Source organism: Cheilinus undulatus, linkage group 16, assembly GCF_018320785.1.
Source record: "Cheilinus undulatus linkage group 16, ASM1832078v1, whole genome shotgun sequence".
NCBI classification, from domain to species: Eukaryota; Metazoa; Chordata; class Actinopteri; order Labriformes; family Labridae; genus Cheilinus; species Cheilinus undulatus.
Window position 1 is genome coordinate 39502241 of NC_054880.1, and position 15497 is coordinate 39517737.

The following is a 15497-nucleotide window of genomic DNA, read 5'->3' on the forward strand; positions in this document are numbered from 1 at the left end:
TTTTGAGGTAATTTATATTTGTTAAGAATACGGGCTATTGAATTTTTTCCCAAGCAAGAATAATTTAGGTGATGTCATGTTGTTATCTTTACTCTTTTCCATTCTGTATTTCAAAACTACAAAATACGACATTACCCATTAATCAACTTCCCCTGTGGGGTATTGTGGGTATTTTCAAATTAATGATGAATAGCTTTTCTAAACATAGACACAATATAGGTAGACGCCTCATAGGCTGTGTTTGCCCACCGCTGCAATACAACAGCGTGTCCGCCATATTGCCAGAGGCAAGACCGCCTTACAAGCATATACAAGTATACGAGGGAACTTGAGGTTTTCTGAATAAAAAGCATCTGTGTTCACATAAAACAGATTCTGATGAATCGTTTATGTACTCGGTGGTCTGTATTCATGTAGTGATACTGGCATTCATTGGGCAATAAAATCTATCATCATTGTCATCTACAAGCTGGCCTACGGCTCATAGTATAGCTAGAATTTTAAATCAAAGAGAATAACTTTATCGCTAAATATAAGAAAGCAGATTCTACTTCTGTTGTACTCATAAAATCTTCTTCATTTGGTGTCTAAGTGGTTTCCATTATGAAGCAGACTTGCCTCTCTCAATATGGAGGTGCCGTTGACGTACAGACAGCCAGTTAATGAGGTGTCTATGTATATTATCTCTATGTTTCTACAATCAGAACCACCTACCTGAGGACAAGGCAGCCCCACAAGATTGGTGGATTTCAAATCTCGGGATATATAGGTAGAATTTTCTCATGATGCTCTAGAGTAGAGTGTTTTATGTGTTTAGATGAGTTTAAGTTCAGGTGAGTTTAGATTTTGACTGTTGTACAGAGATCACTGCTAGGATTCATTTGTTCATTTTTCTGATGCATTTTTTTTTTTTTTTTTTTTAATGTTTATCACTTTTGAACCATGAGTTAAGTGAGCACTTATTAACCACAAGATTGACTGTCCAGTTCACATGTAACTAAAGCCTGCGTTGATTATCTCAGTTATGAGGTGAAGTCGAGGAAGTGTGATAGTGTGTTTCAATGCATTTGCCATCAGTATAGTTAAAGATGCTTTTAATGAATTTGTCCCATGGGAGGGATCAAAAGTTATGTTAAACTTTATTGTAAAACGAAGTTGATTTTACCAATTGCAATAATTCAGAATTATGTGTATTCCAATGAAAAAATAATAATAATTTACACAAACACTTTTTTGTTCTTAAACAAAATGAGTCATTTATACAAGCATTAATCCGACTAATCTACATTTTAAAAAAGACAAAAAGCCTAAGTTTTTCTAAGTAAATCTGGACAGATGTTTTTTACTGCTAAAGGACGAAATGATTGAACAGCACAAAAATGCAAATAATTCTAAGGTTAATTTTAACATGCCTTTCTATGCACAAAAAATGCCTCTGGTATTTAAGGGCCTTTAGAGCTCCTGCCTGTGGCTTTAGGTGTTCCTTAAGGATGCATAGTCTTCATCAGTTTGCACAGCCTTACTAAAAGGTTGACCCTCTGCTTTGTTCTTGCCAGAGAAGACTCACCTTGCTACAGATTTTCAAGAGTTAGTGCAGCTCTGTCATGTTGTAAAATAACTCTTTCAAAATTTTAGTTTAACTTTATGTAGTGTGGACCGATATTACTTAACTATAACCGATATAACTTAACTATATATAACTTTAATTAAAAGTGTGGTTAACCTGGTTGGAGATCTAATCTGTTGATGTTCTTGCCAGTAAAGAAAGATCATATTTTACTGTACAACTCCTCAGTAGCTACTCCTACTTAAAGAAACTGCTCTTTAACTTGAGTACTGACTGTGAACCCTCAGGGACTCCATAGAATTAAACCACTATGATACCTTTTCGATAAATAGCTTTTTTTGTTGAGTGTTCAATAGAGCGGCAAAGTTTAAAGTATTCCTTGATAAGTAATCAAGAAGTAGCTGAATAAATAATTGAAGGTGTAGTTAAGGCCTTTGTACACTCAAGACTTTTTTTCCTACAAAACTTTTGCATGTTAAAAAAGAAAAATGATCTTGTGTTTGTCATGTTTGTACACTGCTGTTAAAACTTTTCGTCCGTCCTTTTTTTTTCATAACAGGTTATTTTTTTGTGACTTTTTTCATCAGTCCAAGTCCTTTAAAAAGGCAGTTGATTACTTAGAACTCCACTTTAAACCCTGATGGTTTGCCCGTGTATTATGTGGAACATAATCAATAGGATCCTGCAGAAAAAAAAATGCAATGAAAATCATATAAATTGATATATTTTACAAATTCAAAGCTTAAATCTTTTAATCAGTCCATATTTTAGCAAGAAAAACAAAGTAACAATTATGAATTGCAGAGTGAAATGTAGTGTGATGAAATTATTAGAGCCTTTTATATGTCGGTAAATTACAACAACATTGATTTTGTTGCATTATTATTTTTTGTACAGATCTATATGAAAAACTCACCCTTAGGACCCATGGGACCCAAATGGGTCCCTGCAGAAAAAGTCCTAATAAATCTATGAATAAATATTTTTTTCCACTTTCAAAGCTTAACTCTGTAATCAGCTTCAGCCCTTATCAGCACTATAACGATTTATTTTATTTTTTTACATTTTTTCAGCTGTCTTTTTCATAATGGCAGCCCCTAATACAATGAGAAAACCACATAATATTCAACATTTTCCAAACATGAATTGTAGAGAGGAATGTTGAGGGTTAAATTATTAGTGCCTTGTTTAAGTTAATAAATTACAACAACATTGATTTTGTTGCATTATTATTTCTTGAGCAATACAGGTTTATATCAAAAACTCATCCTGCACTCTCCTACTGCTTACTTGTATTTTTTTTATTTGATGTGCCTTTTCATTTAAACTCCCACAACAAACAAAATATAAAAATGTAACAAGGCCTAATTGCATTCACATCAAACTATTGCATCTTTCATCATAACATTTGAATAGACAAACACATAAAGTACAATAAATACAGTATGTTTGTTCATAGTCTCTTTTACTGGTGTTGTCTAGCCCGGCCCCCCTTCTTTCCAACATCACCAAGTCAGTCGTGTTGATGGTTAGAGTATCACCTCATAGTCTGTTATGTCTGTTGACAAAGTCGTGGCACAAATTTATTACTGTGATCTGATAATTTATGGCTCTGTGATCGTCTCTGTTACTCTGGCTCTAAAAAACAGTAGCCAGGGTAGCAGAGGTGATCATGTCTCCATCATCCACAGAGGTTATAGTCGACATTCCTCTATTACCTAACGTGATATTAAGTGTCATCTCTGTATAAGAAAATCCTAACATTGCTGTGAAATTTTAACTACTAAAGTTTTATGAACAAAACGGCTATAATTCACAGCCACATGATAGTTTATGGCTAAATGACATGAGCAAAGACGTCATTGTCATCATGTGAGAGTTATCTAACATAAAAGACACATCATCACATCACTATGTATGCATATGGTATATATAAAAAAGAAAAACAGTGTCAGAAGAGAGGGGTTTTCCTCCCATCTGATTTACAAAACAGATGCTAATATTAGCCAGATGCTAGGTATACCACATTTGAGCTGTTAAAAAAGTTTTTGCCCAAGTCCTGATTTCTACTTGTTGTGCACATTTGTCACACTAAAATGTTTCAGATCATTTAACAAATTTTGATAATAAACAAAGATAATATAAAGAAATACAGAAGGTAATTTTTACATGAGGATTTCATTTACAAAGGGATGAAAAGCCATCCAAATCTACCTGGCCCAATGTGAAAAATGAATAGCCCATCTTGATCAGTTATGAATAAACTGTGATTAACCACATTTTTGGGAAAGCAGAGTTCAGTTTCACTTCACTTTCAGGCCTGATTACTGCCAGACCTGTTGAATCTAGAAATCCCTTCAATAGAGCCTGCCTGACAAAGTGAAGTAGGCTACAAGATCTCAAAAAGCAACACACCATGACGCCATCTAAAGAAATTCAAGAACACATGAGAAACAAAGTCACTGACGTCTATCAGTCTGGAAAGAGTTACAAAGCCATTTCTAATGCTTTGAGACTCCAGCAAACCGTGGTTAGAGCCATTATCCACAAATGGAGAAAACTGGGAACAGTGGTGAACCTTCCTAGGAATGGCTGACCTACCAAAATGACTCCAAGAGCGCATTGATGACTCATCCAGGAGGTCACAAAAGGACCCAGAACATCTAAAGACTGGCAGGTCTCACTTGACTCAGTTAAGGTCAGTGTTCATGCTTCAACAATGAGAAAGAAACTGGGAAAAAATGGCATCCATGGAATATCCCAAGGCGAAAACCACTGCTGAACATCGGCAAGCGCCATTACCCACAAATGGAGAAAACTTGGAACCGTGGCAAACCTTCCCAGGAGTGGCCAACCTACCGAAATACCTCAGAGCGCATGAACAATTCATCCAGGAGGTATCAAAAGAACCAAGAACATCTAAAGACTGGTAGGCCTCACAGATAGGTCAATAAGAGAGAGACTGGGCTTAAATTGCATCCATGAGAGAGTTCAAAGGCCTAAACCACCACCGACCAAAAAGAACACAAAGGCTCATCTCACAGTTGACTGAAAAACGTGATAATCCCCAAGACTTCTGGGAGAATATTCTGGTGACTGACAAGACAAAAGTTTGAGTTTTTGGAAGGTGTGTATCCTGTTGAACTTGGTGTAAAACTAACACAGCATTTCATAAGAAACATCATACCAGCAGTCAGATGGTGGTGGTAGTGTGGTGGTCTGGGGCTGCTTTGCTGCTTCAGGACCTGGACCACTTGCCATTATTGATGGAACTATGAATTCTGCTCTATATCAGAAAATCCTGAAAGAGACTTTTGGGCCATCAGTTCCTGACTTGAAGCTCTTGGGTTATACTCAGTTTATAAAGCAGGACAATGATCTGAAACCCAACAGCATGTCCACCTTTGAATGGCTCAAAAAACTAAATGAAGGTTTTGGTGCGGCCTAGTCAAAGCTCAGACTGATTGAGATGCTGTGGCTTGACCTTAAACAGGCTGTTAATGCTGGAAAACAATCCACTGTGGCTGAACTGAAATAATCCTGCAAAGATGAGTGGTCCAAAATTCCTCATTGCCTGTTATCGCAAATGCTTGCTTGCAGTTTTTAACCAGTTACGATTACAGGTCAGTTGTGTTTTCAGATAGGGCCAGGAAGGTTTAGATGGTAATTTTCCCTTAATAAATGAAATCTTGATTTGAAACATTGAATTGTGACAAATATGCAAAAAATAAGAAATCACAGCTCTGTAATTTAACTACATTTTGCAATAATCATTCATCAGTGTAGCCAATGTTCGTCTTTTTAGCCGTTCTGTTTTTTATAGCTTGAATGTTCGGCTGTTGAGAGTGGTTATTCCTGTCTGAGACGTGTGTGTATCTGAAAGAAAGAGAAAGAGGAACAGAGAGAGACATGGGACAAACAGCCTGTCTGTCAGGTGTTGGTACTCACATTAGTCATGTAAAAAACAAAGGATTCTGGGCCGCAACAATGGCCGACACAAAGAGCATCCAGGCTCCACTCAGAGTCACCCGATCTCTTGTGTTTGTGTGTGTGGGGCTAAATGTGTGGATCTGTCTGTGCGGTGGTGGTGGTGGGGCTTTCTTTAGGGGGTGCGGGCGCCTCATTGGCTGCCATGCCGGGGTCAGGCTGGGGTCAGGACATGTGTGATGGATGGAGCTGTGTCTCTACACCGCTGCCTTCTCTGCTCGTGTGGGCCTCAGACCTGTGGAGCTGTCTTTACGGTGCTCCACTCTGATCCACGCAGGACGTTTTCCACACACAAAGGGAGCTTAAAAGAAACCCGCAGACGGCTCTTTGAGGTGAGTCCTGCTCTCGGCCTCTTAATTTCTAGCAGCTCTCTCCCTTTCTTCCCTCTCAACACTACCGACAACTCTGTTTCATCACGTATGTGCTCACGCCAAACATCCACTAACCCCATGATGTCATCTCTCCTCTCCTTCCCCTCCTTCTCTTCCTCCATCATACTGTCAATCCCTCTATCGGCTTCGGCGAGTTATCGGCACATGGGGACGCACATCTGTCGATGGAGGAATTCATTTTGGCTGCCAATCACGACAGGGGAGTGGTCAATGAGAGCAGACGTGCCAATACCTCGACTGCCCTGATGACTGACTTCTGTCTGTCTGCCTCTCTAAGCTTCCAGCACTTTCTGTTCACTTACAAGTAGACCAACAGTCAACCTGTGTGAGGAAAGAGACCATCTACCTTCCTCTACTGGTTTTGATTTTTATTATAAGTCCAAACTTTGTGTGTGTTAAAGAGACACTGGCATAGCTGACCATCAAAACACATAAATAAGCATTTCAGCAAGTCAGTCTATGCAGGAGCACACATATTTACAGCTATGTCTCTTTATGTTTGATGTTTTCCAAGGATGCCTAAACTCAGTGGTGAAGTTCAGATATATGGAGCATACCCACTAGTTTTTCTGTCTCTAGATCCTCTTCTATGATGGCAAAGGCAACAAAAAAATGCACTAGTGCATTGCTTTTTAAAACAAAACCCCCATGGCTGCAGAGTAATATGGAATTAACTCCAAATACATAATCATGCAGTTTTCTCAGCTGCTAGTCTTTGGGCTGTAGGTGATGGAAAAATCTGCTCTTCTTTTGTTTTTAATTTCATATTTATGTCCCAAAGCAGCAGAAGTTAAGTGCCACGTGCAAATATTAAAAGGCTTGTTTTTAAATGCATTTATCCTTTGCAGGATAAGTCACATAAAAATGTGGGGGGATGAATTAAGAGTAAACCCACTTCTGCAGGCATCACTATTCTGCAAATACTTCCTTTTAAAATGAAGAGGAGCCTCAAAAGCTTGCTTCAGTTTGGTTAAATTGCACTGTCAGATTGATATTTCCATTTGTGTGTGTGTGTGTGTGTGTGTGTGTGTGTGTGGGGGGGGGGGGGGGGGCCGTGTAAAGTGTTCTTTTTTTCTCTTTTTTGCTGATAATTTTCTAGTTCTTTCCACTGTCTTTTTGTCAGCATAGACACTCACACACAGCATAAACTAAATCATGCAAGGTGAGATTTTAGAGCCTCTTGAAGATGTCTTGTTTAAACACCTCCAGTTTCTTCCTTTGTATGTGTGAAGTTCTGAGCATGCTCAGAGTCTTACCATTTAGTTGGCCAGTTCTTTTATTTACTTATTTATTTTTAATTTAGTGATGCAAGAAAGAACATGACAGGTGAGGGACAACATATTTGCAAATAAAACAATACAAACAGTGTAAACAATACAAGAGAAAGACAAAGAAAAGCAGGAACTCATAACGTTATGATGATTGAAATTTGAGGGTGTGAAGGGCTATGGTATGCTGTGTGTAGATGTGCGTGTATAGATATGTGAGTGTGTGTCTATGTGTGTGTGGGCAGTAATTTGTTTTGGGGGAACATAACAGAGTGGTAAAGGTATGGGATGTCAGGTAAAGTTTGCCTAGAGATAAATAAATACATTAAAGACAAGAAGAGAGACACCGTAAAGAGGGCAGTTCATCTATTTGTGTAAAAGAAAGAAAATTAAAATAAGACAAAGGTCTACATGTTCATATGAAATGCAGAGTTGGGACAAAAGGAACCCCTAAGGGCTTATAAGAGGATCCCACCTAAAAATAAAATACTTGAGAGATCCGGCCACAAAATAGCAGCAAATCCACATTTGCATCCGTATGTCCGACTATCCTACAGAAGCCTCTGTGTGCTGTTGTGCCTGTGCGTCTGTGTTCATGTGTTTCTGCAGTAAATACCTGAACGTTCTCAGCTGGTGGTCTCTGAGTCTTTGTTGTCTCCGCTCTGTGTCATCTTTCTATGTTAGTTAGTGGAGAAAATGCGACAGTCCTCTTCTTCTTTGCTTTTAATTCAGTCCTAAAATGAAAGAGCAGGGTAGATTTATTTGCAGGAGTAAAATGAAGCTTTAATGTCAGCACCATGCAAAAAAATGTTTCCTTAAAAGCCAAGACTGAGGGAATGTCCTAATATTCTCAAAAATATTACATTATTTATTAGTAGAAATTAAGTTGTAATTTTTTCTAATTTACATCCAGAACCACAAAATATCAAAGCACAGAAGTAAGAAATGTTTTTTAAAAGTTTGCTAAGGGGAGAAGCATGCCTTTAAATATTTAGTGCCCTTATTTAGTTGTGATCACTGCCTGCTTTGAAGCACTGACAAATGTTTATGTGGTGAGTTTGTTAAAAACAAAGTTGGAGAAAATTCTAGCCTTATAATAATTCTGCAAAAATGTTGACCCCCCCCCAAAAAACGGAGTTTTTCCCTTTCTTTCCTTTTTTCTTTTAAATTGTTTAATATTTTGCTAAGTCTTTTTTGTATTTAATATGAAAAGATTAAATTTCTTGATCCTAAAATATTTTTATTTACAAAATAATTAACAAAAAATAAATTAATTTTATTTGAACTGTTTTTTCTTAATTTACACTCATTTATTTGTATTATATTTGTAATAGAACACGTTGGGAAATTGCGCAATAAGAATTAAGGCGTGTATTTCTTATTGCGCAAATTCTGACTGAAAAGTAAAAAGTAAATTGTCCATAATAACATTCAGACAACAGATTTAATTTTACTTTGTGTTAAATGACCATCTTAAAATTCTCCCAACCTTCAGTCGAATATATCCTGATTTAATCTGACGCAATTACGTCAATAAGTCATATTTTTAAAAATGGTATTTCTATGGCACAAGCGTTTGGCACAGGGCGCACGAACAGGCCACATCAAGGACTCCCAAATGAATTTCTGCTCCTAATGTCTGTGTCATCTTCTCCAAGCCGAGCTTTAAACATCTCTCCCTCCTTCATGAAGCCCTAATGGTTTTCGTCAAACATCTGTCAGCGTCCGTGTGTTTATCTGAGGGCCCTAATGGGAACCATCAGCCGCGCTGAGGTTAAATATTCTGCGTCCTGATTTCACGAAGCTGAGGTCGTTTTTAAAAAACAGCGAGTCTGAAGGTGTTTTGGTCAAACAGGCCGTCGTAGCTGGAGTGTGACTGCGTTGCTGAGCTGCTTGTTTGCCCAGTGTGCTCTGTAAACTGTTGTTTAGGTGGGTGGTGCTGTGACAACAAACTCCAACTGTGACCGTGGAGTGACCCCGGCCTTTTTCTTTCGGAGGATCAGCTGCGTTTCTAATCCACGCTGTGTGGATCCTACAGAGCGCAGGGGCCCAGAGAAAGGAGGCCAGGGCTGGAACTCCCCCCAGAAAATGGGGGCCAGGGGCACTCTAGGGCCCACATAGCGATTATTATTATCATTACTTTATGGCTGATTTTTACGCATATGGACAAATTATTTAGTAGGCTTATTGTAAACTTTAACACGTTTGAGGAAAATGGAAAACAAGGAATTAAAGAAAAAGAATTGGAGGCCAAATAAGAAATTATTTGCCAAAGTTGTCAGTCCTGGTGCAAAGAGCGAAAATGCGCAAAATCGAGTGACATCAAATGTTTAGATTTAGAGGAATCACGATCATCATGCATGATTTTAAAGAAGTCCAAAGACTTTAAGTATTTCTAAAAAAATAACTTGAAACTAAACAAGATTTTTTTGTCTTAGAATAACGTTATATACGTTTTAAAATAGATTTACAATATTAATATGATTTTTGAACCATTGAATTTGAACATCCATGTTCATCCTTCAAAATAAGGCAGAACGATGAAACTCCAAAGAATTACAAATATTTTTACACAGTCTTTTTGCATTTACTTTTAGTGTTTTGACATATCTGTCTTTAAAAATATTTATATGTGTTGATATTTTAAATCAAGACTAGGAAATGTGCTGCTTTCGTTCTTCCTTCACTTTGCCCTACATTCCCATATTAAAAAACAATAACTAGAAATGTTTTACTGCCGATGTCGTCTTAAAAATGAAGGGTTTTTTTCTAATAAAATCCCTGTGAACAACAATAGCTTGTTGCAGAAATCGTGCACACAGACATCCCATTGACATTTTGCTGTTTTCCGGAAATAAAAGATAATTTATCACCCCCTGTCCTGACAAACACAGGCAGGCCCTTGAGCAACAAGTCTGTCCATAATTCACTATTTACACCGAAACAACTCCACCAGCAACTCAATGAGGGCGTCACCAAACTTAGCCTTCAAAATAAATCCAACCTAAGCATTTAAAAAGATTAAAGAATTGACTTGAAAAGAATCAGTAAGAGATTTTCTACATAACTTACTCTGCTCTTCCATGTTTGCTGAATGAGACTGAGCAGCCTCAGCAGGTCTCCACAGCTCCAAAAGAGCCGCTCGTGCAGGTAGATTCAAGGTAAAGGTGAACGTGGCTCATTAATCATGGCGCTTTTGGCGGTTTTTGTCCTTTTATGGTAAGATGGACTCGCGCGCTGCACACCAGGAATTAAAACACCAAAAAGAAACCGGAAATCACTCGTTTTTTAACAGAAATTAGACAATAAAAGTACGCAATATACTTCTAAAACATCACTTTAGTTGATTGAAGTAAAATTCATCGCCATTAATTGGATTTTTTTATTCTTTAAGAGCAGATTTTATTGCTGAACTGTGACATGCACTGCTGCAACTTTTCACTGCTGCTCGTGTCATCAGGTGGGGATGATGACACCTCCATGTGACTCGGTGGGGGGAGTGAGGAGTTAACGCTGACAGGGCCAGTGGGGCCCCATCCTTGTCGATAGCCTAACCCCGATGTTTCAATCGATAGAGTTTCTTTTTTTGTGCCCTCAATAAGCCGAGAGCTCGATAAGGTTGTCATCACAAATGACGCTGACGTCCGCGCTCTCATCTCCTCCGTGGATAAACATGCCTTTATTATGCCAATAACTCTTTACCCCGGGGACGGGAACGCGCGCAGCAGCATACATTGAGAGACTGTGGCGCGTAAAAGGGACGCGCAGTCTCTGAAACGATATGGAATATTAAATGTTTATATTTTTTTAAATATGAAATGGAAAATTTGCTTTTAAATCATCTGAAAATTCTCTCTACTGCCCATCCACAGACTTTCACCCAGAAATGACACATGGGAATCGTTTTTTAGAGGTAAACGCACTTTAATACACATGATTGACCCGTAAACGCCTCTCTGGACAAAACTTCTGCGCGCCACTGGATTAAATAGACAACACATAACAGCCTGGAACAGACATGGTCACACGTGACTGGCTCCCTAACTGATAAAACTCAGCGCCCAGCAAATAATACATGAAAGCATTACGCATCATGCAATCTCACACCACAGGCATTCAAACAGACACACAGACCCTAAACTCACAGGTGACAGTGATTTAAGGATGCACATTAGAAGGATTAATACACGAGGTCATCTCGTTGATTGTAGGATGCCTAATTATGGACATCCAGTGCAATCAGCCTGGCCATGACGCACAACTTTGGCACATTTGAGGTATTTGTTTGTGTGTGCAGACTTGTGACTTTACATGAAGCAGCACTGATAGGAGACAGGTCTGAGGAGGATACACGTGGACACACTTTAAACCATGACCTACATTTGTTTGGGCTGCAATGAACTCCTTCTTTCAGTACAACACAATAGAAAACAAATCTATCAGTCATAAATGGTCCACATTACTGTCCAAAATCAAACAGTCCATAAAGGTCCACAAATATTCTCCTTCCACCATGACTTTGGCTTTGGTACACTGGGTATGAGTTTTAATACATACAGGCCGCTTTTTGGCCCGAAGAGGTGTAGAGGCAGTTTAGTTGGAAGAGTAAGGATCAGCTCCTGTGGAGGAGACCGTGGAGGATGTGGGAGACGGAGTAGAAGGGGCTGAGATTGACTTCTCTGATTCTGCATCGTCCATTTTATCCAGAATCCTCTCCCCCGGGTCTGAGGATGCAGCTTTTGTCGGCAGCAGCCCTTCTTTCTCTCTCTTCTTTTGCTTCATTCTGCGGTTCTGGAACCAGATTTTCACCTGAGTCTCATTTAGCTGCAGGGCGGCCGCAATCTCCACGCGCCGCGCTCGGGTCAGGTACTTGTTGAAGTGGAACTCCTTTTCCAGCTCTGTGAGCTGCTTGGTGGTGAAGTTTGTCCTGACCGTGTTAGGCTGTCCACCATAGCCGTACTCCCCGGACCTGCCTGTTGACGGAGAAGCAAAGTGGCGTGAGCTTGGAGAAAAAGATGGTGACCCTGCGTCTCCCCTACTCTCAGAAAGCACTAATTATCGGTGCTCATGTCATGGAGCAACATTGACACCACAAGAAACACTTTCTACACTGTAGGAACAATCTTTACGCTGTTAGAAAGCAACTTTTACGCAGCAGGGAGTAACTTTTACGCAGCAAAAAGCAACTTTTACGCAGCAGGGAGTAACTTTTACGCAGCGAAAAACAACTTTTACGCAGAAGGAACAACGTTTGCGCAACATGGACCAGCTTTTACGCAGCAAGGAGCAACTTTTGCGCAACAGGAAGACATTTTACTGAGCATGACATTGACGTCATCTACTTTAAAATAGCCTAGAACGTTTTATAAAGAAGCACACAAATAAATCTTGCTGCTGCTAGAGCTCAATAAAGCAGAGAAAGGACATTTTAATCATAAAATTCACAACCCAAATCTTACTTTCAGTTGTTTACATACATAACACCATGTGCCATTACCATATGCGCCACTGGGCACCCACCTGTCTTTGGTGGGTTCCTCTTGACTTTCATCCAGTCGAAAGTCTGCGCAGATGACGCTCCTTCAGACAGAGGTGAGCAGCATGCCTCCAGGTGAGCTGCATGCAGAGGTGACAGTGGGTTCGAGCACCCAGGAAATGGGGTTGCCTGCTCGTGCCCGCCGCCATATGCAGCGTGGGCATACTGCAGCTGGCCCAGGGGTGCTGCACTGTAACCTTGGCGATGCTGAGAGACCATGGAGGAGGAAATGTTACCCGAGTACATGAGCGGGCCGCACTGAGGGAAACCTGCTGTGGAGTCTACTTCCTGGTTGAGCGCGTAATGGTTGTAAGTAGTGCAGAAACTCTGGGGTCCATAGCTGGAGCTGCAGGCCGGATGGGCCCCGTAAGCGAGACCCAGCGAGCTCGCTGTAGTTTGGTATGACCCGGGCTGGTGAGGGATGATATCAGGGGAAGCCCTGCTCGCCACGAAACGCTCATCCGCGCCGCAGTTGTTGACAGTCACTGCGCACGACTGAAAAGTTGTAATCCCGTGGTCCGAGTGGAAAGCCCTGACAGAGCACGAGCCACCTTCACCGCTCATCACCGAGTAGTCTAAGAAGCTGCTCATTGTAGCATCGTTGTACCGGGACCGAGGGACCGTCCGCTGCACAGACACCCTCTGATCTCTTCCTCTCTCCCCCTTTTACCCTGAGTGACCGTGCCAACCTTTACCTATACTCAGAGCTGATCAGAAGAGGGAGGGGTGCGCACGGGCCGATATCAATGAACGGGTGCTGTCACGTGGGCCTTGGGTCAGCCAGTGAGGCACTTGTCCTTATCCCCTCAGCTGGTGACAGATTGGTGTTTGAGTGGCTATTTAAATTCCAGGCGCTCGTCGATCAAGGTGACGCGCGTCGCCGCTAATGTATTGGCCGAGCAAACAATGAGCTGGGAGGCAGACGGCGGCGGACAGCTCCGGGGTCGCATGAAGAGCGGTGAGCTGCGGCTTCTAACCCCCTGATGTGCGCTCTTCAGCCCAGGGAAAGATTAACGTGTCACCCCGTGCAACCTCTCCACGAGGATGACCTGCACTCTGACCTCAGGTACGGTATTTTTGGAACAGAGAGTAGAAAAGGTGTGCGTGCGTAAAAGTGTTGGTGCGTCTGCGTGCATGAAGTTGTGCGTGTGCCCTCTATGTGTGCTGTGCCATCTGTATAATAGTGTCATTCTCCCCTGGATGGATGGATGGCTCCGAATGTGTGTGTATCACTGCCACAGGCTATGTGGGCTTTCAGTGTCCCCATACCAATGCGAAGTGTTTCACGCTTTAACACTGTGAGAGATTGGCTCAGCAAATATTTTCACAGTGTGACAGTGAGGGAGAGGCAGGAAGTCTTCACTCCTGACACCAGCACAAAGTCAGAGAGCGTTTTTTTTTTTTCATAACTTTCCTCCTTATCAAGGTCGTTTTAGAAACATTTGGCTGCTTTTCAGCACTTTCCAGGAGGTCACAGGTGATGTAACGACAAGACAACATATTAAACATTAAGATGATGTGGTATTAATTTCTCTCTCCTGGGGTCATGAGGTCTGCTATCTACTCTGATTTCACTCCCACGTGTATTCATTATGCATGTATAGTGATCAAATGATGTGATAATGCGTGGAGCATTGGAGCTATAATGTGCACATATAGCCCGAGGTGCGACTGTGTGGCTGATTATCCTGTTAAGTTCATCAAATAAAGCTGTTGGAGAAATTAATGGCCACGGGAAGCTGTGCTGCGCGAGGAAAAAAGAGAAAAGGACTGAAGGGAGAGAGAGAGAGAGAGAGAGAGAGAGAGAGAGAGCTGAGCCAACCTCTCACTGAGGAAGGAATAGAGAGGGAGGGAGAGGAAGAGGGAGAGAGGGTCATATGGGGGGACGAGCGCCCCCACTGGCAGCATGTGACAAAACAACAATAATGCTTTTAAGTAAGTGGTGTGAGGTGACTCAGAAGGCGGCTTAACTGCAGTGTTCAGGCACCTGTTGCATGTAAGTATTGAGCTCTGTCTATTAAATACCACTCACAGGAAAAGATTTGGTCTTTTTGAATAAGCTCTTTTTCCATGGTCAGGATCCTGTCATAAACTTAAATCTATCTGAAGTTCCTTGTTTCCTTTAAAATAAAAGCAGGTCTGCATCCAAACAGGAAGTCAATTATACCCTTAGTTTAAGGCAATAGAATACATGAGATTAATCACCAATGGTGATAGAGATTCAGAGATTAATTGTGATTTAAAATCTGTTCATAGGACAGCCCTAATTGTGTTTATGGGTTGAAATTACTGTTTTGATTTACTAACAAAGACCACTTTAGTTCTGTTTAATCATTATAACGTATAATTAGTGGGGATGCTGAGCATCCACACTATTGATATTCACGTCAGCCATTTTGTTATTATTCTTCTTCCGCATCAACTATCTCCTCCTTCATACTTTGTCTTATCAACACCGTTTAAACTTTTTAGAAAATTCAGTTTCTTCGCCATTCGACTGCTATGACTTTTCTCATTTCTAACTTTTATAATTTTTTAAAAATAGTTATTTTGATGCTATTTTCAGCTATTTTTGTGCTTTTGACTATTTTCAGCAGTTGTTCCACCATTCAGCTCTCAGCATCCCCATGCAATTTCAGCTGGAATTGCAATTTTGATCTAGTTTCAATGAGACTCTTAATTTTTATATTTAATTGGATTGAATTCAATCTCACCTTTTTGTTGGATTTGTAAATTCTACTATTTTG

At 40.5% G+C, this 15497-nt stretch overlaps 1 protein-coding gene and 1 long non-coding RNA gene across 2 annotated transcripts in view; both read right to left on the bottom strand.

The window, feature by feature from the left end:
* Positions 1-10526, bottom strand: part of LOC121524444 — a 36800-nt gene extending 26274 nt beyond the window's left edge. Inside the window, exons 1-2 of the long non-coding RNA XR_005993113.1 lie at positions 10287-10526; positions 7831-7948 (exon numbers count right to left, since the gene is read on the bottom strand). This is a non-coding gene — a long non-coding RNA (uncharacterized LOC121524444). The remainder of the gene's footprint in view (positions 1-7830; positions 7949-10286) is intronic.
* Positions 10527-11260: 734 nt separating this feature from the next.
* On the bottom strand, positions 11261-13433 carry hoxa1a (homeobox A1a). The gene is made up of 2 exons (XM_041809178.1): positions 12735-13433; positions 11261-12187 (listed from the first exon to the last, which is right to left on the bottom strand). The coding sequence occupies exons 1-2, from the start codon at positions 13339-13341 to the stop codon at positions 11808-11810; spliced, it is 987 nt and encodes a 328-aa protein (XP_041665112.1). The 5' UTR covers positions 13342-13433; the 3' UTR covers positions 11261-11807.
* Between the last annotated feature and the right edge of the window lie 2064 nt (positions 13434-15497).

Coding starts and splice junctions, on each gene's coding strand:
- hoxa1a (XM_041809178.1), bottom strand. CDS start 13,341: ATGAGCAGCTTCTTAGACTACTCGGTGATGAGCGGTGAAGGTGGCTCG. Junction 12,188..12,734: donor GAGGAACCCACCAAAGACAG/GTGGGTGCCCAG, acceptor CTCCGTCAACAG/GCAGGTCCGGGGAGTACGGC.